The following is a 12,846-nucleotide window of genomic DNA, read 5'->3' on the forward strand; positions in this document are numbered from 1 at the left end:
CACCAAGTATGGTTGTACATGCGTCTGGTGGATGGTCTCCTTGCTTGCAACATGATGTCCACTATCTCGGTGGTGAAGCCTAGATTCCAGAGAAAGCATCGCTCAACTTCCAGGCCATCAGCTGCAGCCACAATAGGTCTGGGTGTAGAAATGGCCCTTGAAGTAGAAGGCCCTTCCTGGATAGCAATGGCCATGAGTCTGACAGTGACAGTTGAATCAGGTCTGAGAACCACGGCCATTGAGGCCAATGGCATGCCACGTTGATCACAATCGCTTTTCCCCATCAGATCCTGTGTAAGGCCTTGCAGAAGCACCTACAGAAGTGCTTGAGGCCATGGGCAACTGAGGCCACCCACCCCCTCTGCTGCTGGGTGGCGATAGCGCATCAGGAACCTCGATGCCTGTACATTCTGAGGTGTCTCCAGGAGGTCCATGACTGGGGTGCTGAACTTGGCCACAATCAGGTGGAAGACCTCCTGATTCAAATTCCACTCTCCTGAGTTGAGATCTTGTCTGCTGAGTCAATCTGCTTGCTGGTTGTCGAGGCCCTTAAGGTATTCGGCCCTGAGATTGGAAGTGCTGTGATCTGGAAGTACATCCCCTGGTGACCGAACCGGAGGTATTTTCTGGAGTCCAGGTGGATTGGTACGTGAAGGTACACCTCCTGAAGGTCCAGGGACATCAACAGGTCGTTCCACTGTAGAATCTGAAGACTAGGTCACAGGGAGTCCATCCTGATCCGCCATCTCTTCACCCATGAGTTTAGGCTCCTGAGGTTGAGGACTGCTCACCACTCCTGATTTATATGGCCTGGCTCCAACCACCCGTGGGTAAGTGGGAGCCGTGGAGAAAAAACTCTAGCAGTTTTCTCGGAATTGCAGTGGCAAGGAAGTTGCTTGTAGAAGAAAAATATCCTCTTTTCGCAGCTGTCTTTGTGTGTGTGTGTGTGTGTGTGTGTGTGTGTGTGTGTGTGTGTGTGTGTGTGTGTGTGAATCCAATGGATTCTACTGATCAGGATCAGAGCTGGGGATCTCCTACCTAGGCAGTAGGTCAGTCTAACACAGGAAGGTCAGGTTCTGGTCACCAGTTAAGTGGCTGCAAGAAATCTGCATTACAATTGCAATTGCCCTCCCTAGGCAAGCAGAGACATGACCTAGCCACTCGGGATGACTCCCGCCCCCCCACGGCAGGAGAACAGTGGCTCCTTCCTGTACTCAAGGGGAGGTCCCTGGCATATCTGTGTTTGTTATATAAAGTAGCAGTTTTCTCAACCTTCTCAGGTACACCGAGAAAGAACAAAACTGTGTTCTATTCTGCCTGTGAATGTGGACAGAAAAAGTTGATTGTGATCTTTTCCAGAAATGATAAAAGCAAAGCTGATAGAAGATGACAGTGAGCTAGACATATCGTCTTTGTGTCCTAAGGTTGGTTTCCCCCACCACTTTATTTATTTGTTTGTTTGTTTATTTGTTTGTTTGTTTATTTATTTATTTATTTATTTACCGCCCTCCCCGGCGGCTCAGGGTGGTTTACATTGAACTTATGAACCATACATGAAATAATCTGCACTAATAACCATAAAATAATATTAACAACAGTGGTTGTGGCAATTAAATAATACAACAAATAAAGTTGTAACAGCAAAACAATACAATATAACAGCCCAAAAATGCAACAGTGCAATGGCACAACAGGTCCAGAGCGCTCCGGTGGAGTTCTGGGCCCCACGGACCAGGGGCCCTTCATTCGCTGTTAGTTATGCCTGGTCTCAACCAAATGCCTGGTGGAAGAGCTCCCTTTTGCAGGCCCTGCGGAACTGTTTAAGCTCCATCAGGGCCCTGATCTCCCCTGGGAGCTCATTCCACCAGGTGGGGGCCAGGTTGGAGAATGCTATGGCCCTGGTCGAGACCAGACGGACTTCTTTAGGGCCAGAGACCTTTAGCTGGTTGTTAGCAGTGGAGCTCAGGGCTCTTTTGGGGGCATAGGCAGGGAGGCGAACCCTCAGGTACACTGGGCCTGACCGCGTATGGCCTTGAAGGTAATTACCAGAACCTTTAGTCTGATCTGGAATTCAACTGGCAACCATTGCAGTTGTTGGAGAATGGGCCGGATGTGGGACCTCCACGGTGTTGCAGTGAGGATCCTGGCCGCTGCGTTTTGGACCAGCTGTAGTTTCCGGGTCAAGACTAAGGGCAGGCCTGCGTAGAGCGAGTTACAGAAGTCCAGTCTAGAGGTGACCGTCGCATGGATCACTGTGGCTAGGTGTTCCGGGGCCAGGTAGGGTGCTAGTAGTTTGGCTTGGTGGAGATGGTAGGATGCCAGCCGTGCTACCTTTGTGACCTGGGCTTCCATTGTAAGGGAAGTATCCAGAATCACGCCTAGGTTCCTGGCGGAGTCAGCCGTAGAGAACTGTACACCATCCAGGGTGGGCAGGCATGCTTCCTCGCATGGGCCCTTCCTATCCAGCCACAGGACCTCCGTCTTTGAAGGATTGAGCTTCAGACGACTCTGCTTGAGCCATCTCGTCACTGCTTCCAGGCAGCTGGCTAATGCTTCTGGGGGAGAGTCAGGGCGGCCATCCATCAGGAGGAGGAGCTGGGTGTCATCTGCATATTGATGGCAACCCAGCCCGAACTTCCGTACCAGTTGTGCGAGAGGGCGCATGAAGATGTTGAATAGGATAGGATTAGGTCACTTCTTCTGACATGTCTTCCCCCCCCCCCCAAAAAAAAAAAGTACATGCCTCAACTTGCAACCTTCTTGTGGTCCCTGGCCTTTCAGACATTCACCTGGCATCCACCAAGGCCTGGGCCTCCTTTGTGGTGGTCTCATCCTAGTAGAACCAGCTGTCAGATTCTATGCAGTCTCTGCAGGACTTATCTGAGTTCTGCAGGGCCTGCTAAAAAGCTCTTGGCTTTTAGTTAGTTGGGCTTGTTTATGTGGGCTGCTTGTTGGTTTTATTTGTATTATGTTTTGAACTCAAATTTGTTAATGTTTTACCTTTTGTTAATTCTGGGTAATGTTTTAACTGTTAGCTGCCTTCAGACTGCCTCGTAATGAGAAGTGGCATATAAATTTAATAAAATAAATAAAGGTTTTCATTGGTGAGGCATTTGGCTTAGCAGGCAGTCTGCTACATTTGATTGTTTGGGTTTTTAAAATCCAGGTTAGCGCTGCAGCTGTGGCCAGAGAGATGTCTGTATCAGATACAGACATATCCGAGGTCTCTTGGACTGATAGTGGAACTTTTAATCTCTCTGAGGGAAACACTCCACAGACAGATACTTCTGATGGTATGTAACACTCCCTCCAAGTCTTCCAACTTTTCAAAATGGTGGTGAGCGGGATTTGTAAGACCTCTGCAGTCTCACTCCATTCTCTTTGGTGTGGATCAAGTCTCTGCTGATAGAAGGGATGTCCATCAGTGGAACAGGATCTCCTCCTTACTCCTGTCGTGCTTCAACCCAGAATCCCCACCTGGAGCCGCTCCTGGGCGCAGAGAACCCCCAGAACACTCTGAGATCTGAGGTGGGAGGAAGGAATTGCAAAAGTGGCCCAACTTTGTTAATAGCAGCTTTCTGCCTGATGCCCCCGTTATCTGAAATGCACTTTAGGATGTGTCCTATCACCCAAAGTTCAGTGCTTATGCTTCTTCCAAATGCTTATCCTTGGCACGGGCACTAGGTTAAAAATGAACATGGGGGGAAGGGCAAGCACAGTTTCTCCCCTCCCCCAGTCCTTTGTCCAGAATCTCTCAGTCTACATAAATGCTGTGCATTATCTCGTAGGAACAAAGGTGGTCATTTCCTGTTCCCTAACGGCCTTTTCTGTTGATTACTGAATAGATTTTGATCGGCCAAGTGATCACGAGGAGGCATTTGCCAAAGAGCTTTCAGAATTCCCATCGGTGGAGAACGGGGCAGGGACAAATGATGAAGACGATGCAAGCATTGGCCTGCCCGTGCAGCCTGAGGGGAAGGAGGACTGCCCTCCTACCCGGTCTTCTCGGCGTGCCAGGCAAGAGGCGGAGGAGAGGCTCTCTGCAGCAGGCCTTCCCTTGCCTCTGCTCAACAACCAGGCCCTCCACTTAGTACAGGCCATGGCCACCGATGTGGTGACCTCTGCAGTGTCAGCTGCTGTCAGAGACCAGTTGCAATGCATGCGGGCAGACGGAAAGCTAAGTGAAGAGACGGACTCGGAGGAAGGGGATGACTTTGAACTGCTGGACCAGTCGGAGCTAGAACAGATTGAAAGCGAACTGGGCTTCACAAAAGGCCAAGAGGCAGAACCCCAAGAGAAGAAGTTCTCGGGCTTCCTGTCTAACTTGCTGGGAAGCCATTAATGTGGGAACTGGAGCTGCTTAGCAATAGAGGGAGAACAGAATATCATAGGCAACATGAAAAATGCAAAATGGAAAATGACTTGCTGTGTGCTTTAACTATTATTCTTCTAGATGTGCTGTAACGTCCGTGATGCTGGGTGCACTAACCAGTGACAGGTCTGTTGATGCTGATAGTTTTGTTTCTCATAGTGAAGCTGTAGAAATGAAATGGGGGGAAATCCCATTATTTGGTCTCACAGGAATTTAAGAGACAAGAATTTTTTTTGTAAAAAAGAGAGAGATTAAAATTGCCAAATGTAGTACCCCTCAGGCTGTAAGCAAACCCTGGTCATCTCCTGTCTGTTTATTCAGACTTTTCAGACATTGACGCAGCAGAGAGGAATGTCAAACCACAATCAAAAAGCCATCCTGCCCCAGCTGCCCTAGCAGACCACCGCAGCCCTCCAAAGGGCTTGACCCTGAGCACTGCCCCAGAGGGCAATTGCCCCCACAGGGTGCCTCTGCCTTGGGCCCCCCACTGGAACTCGCAGAGGTTCTCCTAGGCAGGACACGGTGACAACAGTTCCATGTTGCATTCATCCTTCTAGGCACTGTGGTCTGACTTTGTACTTCCATGTACCTTCTGGGATTTTGTATTGGACTGCAATGCCAAAAGGAATAGACGCCATGCGGGAGTGCAAATACACTTGCCTGGGGCTGAAGCCATGGGGCGATCTGCTTGCCTGCCTTTTCCATCACTGCTACATTCCTTTGTCCTCGAATACAAGAGATTACACTCACACAGGCTAGCTATGTTTGGGTCTGCTACTGTGGAAGAAGAAATTAAGAATATTCCTGACATAAAGGATGCTGCCATCCAGGCTGAACACCTTGGGTCCTTGTAAGCCATGTCACTGACTTGTTTTCTAAGCTTGGTGGTTCCCCTTTTAAAAACTGAAGGCAAGAGCCTGTGCCTTACCAAGGGGAACTGAAGTTTAGATAATAAAACACGTGCTGGAGCTAGTAGTGTTGCATAAGTAGCCAACAAATGGAGGCACCATAGCCTGTCTTTTGACTGACTCTCAAACTCTTGCGGATTTTTACTAGCCTTCCGGCAGATGGACGTACTGCGACCTTGTTCTTTTGACCCTTAAAAACACAGCCCAGTTTATGGAGTGATCTACTCTCCCACCTCCAGCTACAGCATATAGATTTTGTCACAGGATAACCTCAGCAACAGCTCCATCTCTCTCCTCTCTTGCTGAAGAATTCTGTCTCCTTATTTAAGCCAAATATATCCAGTGCTGCAAACTTAAATGGCCTCCGGGGAATGGTAGAGGACAGGAAGGCCTGGAGGATCATTGTCCAGGGGGTCGCGATGGGTCGGACACGACTTCGCACATAACAACAACAAATATCCAGTGCAGAAGTGGCACGAATGGCTTGTAAGGATAAAAGAGATCTGGGGAGTTTTGCTGCCGTTTCCCATGATGGCGCCAGGGCCAATATTCTCGAGTCACATGAGTGGAATCAGGCTCCCGTTTCCCCAGATGCTGAGGGCCGGATCTGATTCAGGCACGTAGCTGTGTTGGCCTGAAGCAGCAGATGATGTTTGGGTCCAGCGACCCCTTTTATCCGAGGGATGTGCTTTGGTGTGTCTGCGCTTGCCAGACTGATACCCAAAATAAAACTTGGTTGGTCCTAAAGGTGCCCCTAGACTCAAACTTGGCTCTGATCCTCAGCATAATTACTTAGAAATGAATCGTCCTGACTTCCTTGTCTCTGCAAAAACAGTATTTATGCAAGCTTCTGACCATTGGATATGTCCCCACAAGACAGAATTAGTTCTCTCAATTTTTTGTGATTCTGACTTTGATCACATTGGGCAATTCCCACATATGTTTGGGGTTTCCCCCCTATAAAGTTCTTGATGAAGGAATAAAGGGATTGAAGGGAGACCTTCCATCCCTGTCAGTGCAATTCTCATTCCCTTCTAAGGAGGTGCCCCAGGGAGCAACCATGGCCCTCACTAAAGGTGCGCGACCTTTCTTTTTTTTTTTTTTTGATGAAGGGACAGAGCTGGGACTGCTAAGAAGAGACCAAGGGAGTGTTCGGTGGAGCATTTCCCTCGTTGTGTTGTAACTCTGCACTTTATTTATTGGGAAGGGAGTCTTATAGGTTTCATTCTGGATAAGTTTTTCAGGGGGTTTCCAAACACAATGGTACTCTTCTAAGAATTGTGAAAGCGAGGGGGAGGGGGCTGCTGCTTGAGATTTCTTGTAATCAATCTGCTTTCTGATATAGAGGTAGAAAAGTACAATCCTGATGAAGAATAAAGCCCCTTCTTGAAAACATTTGTCTGCACAGCTGGACTCATTTCTGTTTCCCATATCACTGGTCTAAAGACTCTCTTGTTAAGAAACTGCATATTCAAAATTTGAACACCTGATGGCTTCCAAATATCACCTGATGGCTTCTAAATTTTTTGTTGGCTTGTTTTAACTTCATCCCAGTGGCAGAATTTAGTTTGTGGCCAAATTTTTCTTCTGTGCAATTAAATGTAATAGATAGATTCAGACAACATGGTAATAATAGTTATAATAATAGTAATTCATCTTCTGTCTTCTGATACAGCCCCACATTGAGACTGCACTTGCGCAGGCCAGCGGTGGACATTTTATTCCTCGTTTAAAAACTCCCATAATGGGGGCACCCCACCCTAGGAACTGGTGCATGCTTAGGTTTCCCCACCATTGGTGTCACATGCTCTGCAGGGATCAGCTGCTCCTCTAAGCGCCAGGGCCGGGAGCGTTCTGGCAACCCCTATTGGCTTTTCGTATCAGAGGATTCCTTCACAGGAAAAGCACAAACCTCCCCAAGGCCTGTCTGTTGGGAGACCCAGAGAGAACCCCTTGCTCTCCAGAGTCAGGCCCAAGACTTGTCTCATCCTCTCTTTAGTTGGCCTCCCTGTGTCTAGATATGTCCCACATCCTCTGTCTACTGCTGACCAGAACCAGAGCTAGCCAGAATCCCAGATCCCCAGGGGCACAAAAAAATTAAACTGCCCCACCTTCAGACCACCAACTAGGAAGAGGAAGGGGAGTGAAACAAAGCCTCTGTCCCCAGGGGTCCTCTGATGGGGCCGTCTTACAGCTGCCGGGGACATCCGTAGGGTCCCTGCTGGAGCAGAACCCGCTGGTCTCCCGTCCATCCTTGCTCTCCAGAAGGCTGGCAACTTGCATGCTGATTTGTATTTTCTTTTGTGTTCTCTCCCTTGCTCTCCCTCTTTAAAAAAAAACAAAACCCTCTGCTAGCTAGGAGCAGAGCTCTAGAGAACTAGAGAAAGGCAGTTGGGCAATTGAAACTGGAAGGGCAGGCCCAGGTCACTCACTAGGTGATGCAAAAGTTTGCATTTGTTTGCCCTACCTACCTGAGTGAGTAGAGGCGTGACCTAACCAACTTGGATGACTTTGGCACACTGAAGAAGAGCATCATCCAGTGCTTAGAGAAATTCCCAGATGACCAGAAGCCTCTGCCTGTCAAAACAGAAAATTAATGTGGGGAAGCACTCAGAGTGGTCAATAAATCCCGTTCATATTGGGCATTTTTGAGTATCCAAGGTATAGAATAACAGAGTTGGAAGGGACCTCCTGGGTCATCTAGTCCAACCCCCTGCACTATGCAGGACACTCACAGCCCTGTCACTAATCCACTGTCACCTGCCATCCCTTTGAGCCTTCACAGAATCAGCCTCTTCGTCAGATGGCTCTCCAGCCTCTGCTTAAAAATCTCCAAGCATGGAGAACCCTCCACATCTCAAGAAAGCCTGTTCCACTGAGAAACCGCTCTAACTGTCAGGAACTTCTTCGGGATGTGGAACATCTCCGCTGGTGTGTGGGGGGGGGGCTCCAGCGGCCAGGAGAAGGCTCCAGAGAGTTGCCGGTGTGTGTGGGGGCGAGCTCCAGCGGCCGGGAGAAGGCTCCGGAGAGCCGCCGGTGTGTGTGTGTGGGGGGGGCTCCAGCGGCCGGGAGAAGGCTCCAGAGAGCCGCCGGTGTGTGTGGGGGGGCTCCAGCGGCCGGGAGAAGGCTCCGGAGAGCCGCCGGTGTGTGTGGGGGGGCTCCAGCGGCCGGGAGAAGGCTCCGGAGAGCCGCCGGTGTGTGTGTGGGGGGGCTCCAGCGGCCGGGAGAAGGCTCCGGAGAGCCGCCGGTGTGTGTGGGGGGGCTCCAGCGGCCGGGAGAAGGCTCCGGAGAGCCGCCGGTGTGTGTGGGGGGGGGGGCTCCAGCGGCCGGGAGAAGGCTCCGGAGAGCCGCCGGTGTGTGTGTGGGGGGGGCTCCAGCGGCCGGGAGAAGGCTCCGGAGAGCCGCCGGTGTGTGTGTGTGGGGGGGGGCTCCAGCGGCCGGGAGAAGGCTCCGGAGAGCCGCCGGTGTGCGTGTGTGGGGGCTCCAGCGGCCGGGAGCAGGCTCCGGAGAGCCGCCGGTGTGCGTGTGGGGGGGGCTCCAGCGGCCGGGAGAAGGCTCCGGAGAGCCGCCGGTGTGAGTGTGTGTGGGGGGGGGCTCCAGCGGCCGGGAGAAGGCTCCGGAGAGCCGCCGGTGTGCGTGTGTGGGGGCTCCAGCGGCCGGGAGCAGGCTCCGGAGAGCCGCCGGTGTGCGTGTGGGGGGGGGCTCCAGCGGCCGGGAGAAGGCTCCGGAGAGCCGCCGGTGTGTGTGTGTGTGGGGCTCCAGCGGCCGGGAGCAGGCTCCGGAGAGCCGCCGGTGTGCGTGTGGGGGGGGCTCCAGCGGCCGGGAGAAGGCTCCGGAGAGCCGCCGGTGTGAGTGTGGGGGGGGGGCTCCAGCGGCCGGGAGAAGGCTCCGGAGAGCCGCCGGTGTGCGTGTGTGGGGGCTCCAGCGGCCGGGAGCAGGCTCCGGAGAGCCGCCGGTGTGCGTGTGGGGGGGGCTCCAGCGGCCGGGAGAAGGCTCCGGAGAGCCGCCGGTGTGTGTGTGTGTGGGGCTCCAGCGGCCGGGAGAAGGCTCCGGAGAGCCGCCGGTGTGTGTGTGGGGGGGCTCCAGCGGCCGGGAGCAGGCTCCGGAGAGCCGCCGGTGTGTGTGGGGGCGGGCTCCAGCGGCCGGGAGAAGGCTCCGGAGAGCCGCCGGTGTGTGTGTGTGGGGGGGGCTCCAGCGGCCGGGAGAAGGCTCCGGAGAGCCGCCGGTGTGTGTGTGTGGGGGGGGCTCCAGCGGCCGGGAGAAGGCTCCGGAGAGCCGCCGGTGTGTGTGTGTGGGGGCTCCAGCGGCCGGGAGAAGGCTCCGGAGAGCCGCCGGTGTGTGTGTGGGGGGGGGGGCTCCAGCGGCCGGGAGAAGGCTCCGGAGAGCCGCCGGTGTGTGTGTGTGTGGGGGGCTCCAGCGGCCGGGAGAAGGCTCCGGAGAGCCGCCGGTGTGTGTGTGGGGGGGCTCCAGCGGCCGGGAGAAGGCTCCGGAGAGCCGCCGGTGTGTGTGTGTGTGGGGGGGGCTCCAGCGGCCGGGAGAAGGCTCCGGAGAGCCGCCGGTGTGTGTGTGGGGGGGCTCCGGAGAGCCGCCGGTGTGTGTGGGGGGGGCTCCAGCGGCCGGGAGAAGGCTCCGGAGAGCCGCCGGTGTGTGGGGGTGGGCTCCAGCGGCCGGGAGAAGGCTCCGGAGAGCCGCCGGTGTGTGTGTGTGGGGGGAGCTCTAGCGGCCGGGAGAAGGCTCCGGAGAGCCGCCGGTGTGTGTGTGTGTGGAGGGCTCCAGCGGCCGGGAGAAGGCTCCAGAGAGCCGCCGGTGTGTGTGGGGGGGCTCCAGTGGCCGGGAGAAGGCTCCGGAGAGCCACCGGTGTGTGTGTGTGTGGAGGGCTCCAGTGGCCGGGAGAAGGCTCCGGAGAGCCGCCGGTGTGTGTGTGTGTGGAGGGCTCCAGCGGCCGGGAGAAGGCTCCAGAGAGCCGCCGGTGTGTGTGGGGGGGCTCCAGTGGCCGGGAGAAGGCTCCGGAGAGCCGCCGGTGTGTGTGTGGGGGGGCTCCAGCGGCCGGGAGAAGGCTCCGGAGAGCCGCCGGTGTGTGTGTGGGGGGGCTCCAGCGGCCGGGAGAAGGCTCCGGAGAGCCACCGGTGTGTGTGTGTGTGGAGGGCTCCAGTGGCCGGGAGAAGGCTCCGGAGAGCCGCCGGTGTGTGTGTGTGTGGGGGGGCTCCAGCGGCCGGGAGAAGGCTCCAGAGAGCCGCCGGTGTGTGTGTGGGGGGCTCCAGTGGCCGGGAGAAGGCTCCAGAGAGCCGCCGGTGTGTGTCTATGGGAGGGCTCCAGCGGCCAGGAAAAGGCTCCGGAGAGCCGCCGGTGTGTGTGGGGGGGGCTCCAGCGGCCAGGAGAAGGCTCGAGAGAGTCGCCGGTGTGTCTGTGTGGGGGGGCTCCAGCGGCCGGGAGAAGGCTCCAGAGAGCCGCCGGTGTGTGTCTATGGGAGGGCTCCAGCGGCCAGGAAAAGGCTCCGGAGAGCTGCCGGTGTGTGTGTGGGGGGCTCCAGCGGCCAGGAAAAGGCTCCAGAGAGCCGCCGGTGTGTGTGTGGGGGGCTCCAGCGGCCGGGAGAAGGCTCCAGAGAGCCGCCGGTGTGTGTCTATGGGAGGGCTCCAGCGGCCAGGAAAAGGCTCCGGAGAGCTGCCGGTGTGTGTGTGGGGGGCTCCAGCGGCCAGGAAAAGGCTCCGGAGAGCCGCCGGTGTGTGTGGGGGGGGCTCCAGCGGCCGGGAGAAGGCTCCAGAGAGCCGCCGGTGTGTGTCTATGGGAGGGCTCCAGCGGCCAGGAAAAGGCTCCGGAGAGCCGCCGGTGTGTGTGGGGGGGGCTCCAGCGGCCGGGAGAAGGCTCCAGAGAGCCGCCGGTGTGTGTGTGGGGGGCTCCAGCGGCCGGGAGAAGGCTCCAGAGAGCCGCCGGTGTGTGTCTATGGGAGGGCTCCAGCGGCCAGGAAAAGGCTCCGGAGAGCCGCCGGTGTGTGTGGGGGGGGCTCCAGCGGCCGGGAGAAGGCTCCAGAGAGCCGCCGGTGTGTGTGTGGGGGCTCCAACGGCTGGGAGAAGGCTCCAGAGAGCCCCGGGTGGGGGGGGGGCCATTTCGTGTCCGGCTTCTGCCGGGCCCAGGCGCTCTCTCGCGGCCATGAGGGAGCACCTGGGCCCGGCAGAAGCCTCCGCCGCCTGGCCCCGTTCCTCTCTGGCTTCTGCCGGGCCCAGTCGCTCCCTCGCAGCTGCTCCCTCCGCCGCTTGCCGCCGTCGCTCTCGGGCTTCTGGCAGCGGCAGAGTTGCCCCCAGTGTCTGCCGCGCTTGCCATGCCCGATCACTGACCCGCTTGGACTCCGGCCCCTCTCGCCTCCAGGTAAGCCGCGCCACTGGGGAGCGGACAAACGAGCCGCTAGCGCCCGCTGTATTTAGAGTACAGTGGGCTTATTTTCTAGTGCTGGAATAAACCCCAAAGGTTTATTCAGAACTAGTGGAACAGGCTTCCTCAGGAGGTGCTGGGTTCTCCATCTTTGGAGATTTTTAAACAGAGGCTGGAGAGCCATCTGACGGCTGATTCTGTGAAGGTTCAAGGGGTTGGCAGGTGACAGTAGATGAGCGAGAGGGTTGTGAGTGTCCTGCATAGTGCAGGGGGTTGGACTAGATGACCCAGGAGGTCCCTGTTATTCTATGATTCTATGAAAAGAGCTAGGAAACTGAAAACAAGGTTAGGACAACCCCATGTCGTACATTCCCACATTCAGAGAACTGTCCCGTTCAAGGGGACATGCAGGCGTTCCTGGTTCTTGCAACAGCTGCTCCAAATTGGGCTTCCCCCAGGACATTTGTATAGCTGGATGCTGGGGCCAGGCTGCACCCCAAAACAATCTCTGGACCATCCCTAGCAACATATCCCCACACTCCAGAGATAGTTTGCCCTGGGAATATATTTTAGATGGGGTGAATTCGTAACATGATTCATATTTCCCTTGCAGGGAGCAAGGATGTTCCACATAAGGGGTGGGAATCCTTGTTGGTTGATTTTCTCTCTCTTTGTTTACAGCTCTGTCATGCTTGCTGCTGCTTCTTTGTTTTAGTTATCTTGCAAATAAACCTACCTGTGTTTAGGAAGACCATCTGGACATCGTTTCTTGGGTCTACAATGGCAAAAGTTGGTTTCTGTTGCTGTCCCAAAGATAAGCCAAAACCACCTTAGGTTGGCAAAAATCCTCATTCTACAGATCTTCAATGGCAAGTGAGCCTTGAAAGCCATGAGGAGCATTGGGCAACTGAGGAGAACGTGGAGGAGAATCCTCCTCTAAGCCATTGTTTCAGGGTCAAAAGAGTTTCTTAACATGTCCCCTCCTCACAGGTGGCTCTCAGGCCTTAGTAGCTAACACTGCAGTTAACTGAGAGCTCTCTCTGTAGGGACTGTGAAATAAAAAGTCATAAGGAGGTTGAAACTTGATTCCAACACTTTTTGTGAACTGACCCTGGACACTGGAGTTTTTGCTCCTGGTTGGTGGGGGGGGGGGCGGATTTTGGGGTGGGGATCACTTGGCCATGAAATTGGGGTCCCTGT

The 12,846-nt window shown here is 55.2% G+C and overlaps 1 protein-coding gene across 2 annotated transcripts in view; it reads left to right on the top strand.

Moving 5' to 3' along the window:
• RETREG1 (reticulophagy regulator 1) overlaps positions 1-6,675 on the top strand; it is a 56,141-nt gene extending 49,466 nt beyond the window's left edge. For both annotated transcript variants that reach the window (XM_077353320.1, XM_077353321.1), the window contains 3 exons: positions 1,360-1,424; positions 3,167-3,293; positions 3,846-6,675. In XM_077353320.1, coding sequence (XP_077209435.1) covers positions 1,360-1,424; positions 3,167-3,293; positions 3,846-4,342 — 689 coding nt within the window. In that variant the 3' untranslated portion in view covers positions 4,343-6,675. The remainder of the gene's footprint in view (positions 1-1,359; positions 1,425-3,166; positions 3,294-3,845) is intronic.
• The last annotated feature ends 6,171 nt before the right edge of the window (positions 6,676-12,846 follow it).

The sequence above is a fragment of the Paroedura picta genome, chromosome 9, assembly GCF_049243985.1.
Source record: "Paroedura picta isolate Pp20150507F chromosome 9, Ppicta_v3.0, whole genome shotgun sequence".
Taxonomy (NCBI): domain Eukaryota; kingdom Metazoa; phylum Chordata; class Lepidosauria; order Squamata; family Gekkonidae; genus Paroedura; species Paroedura picta.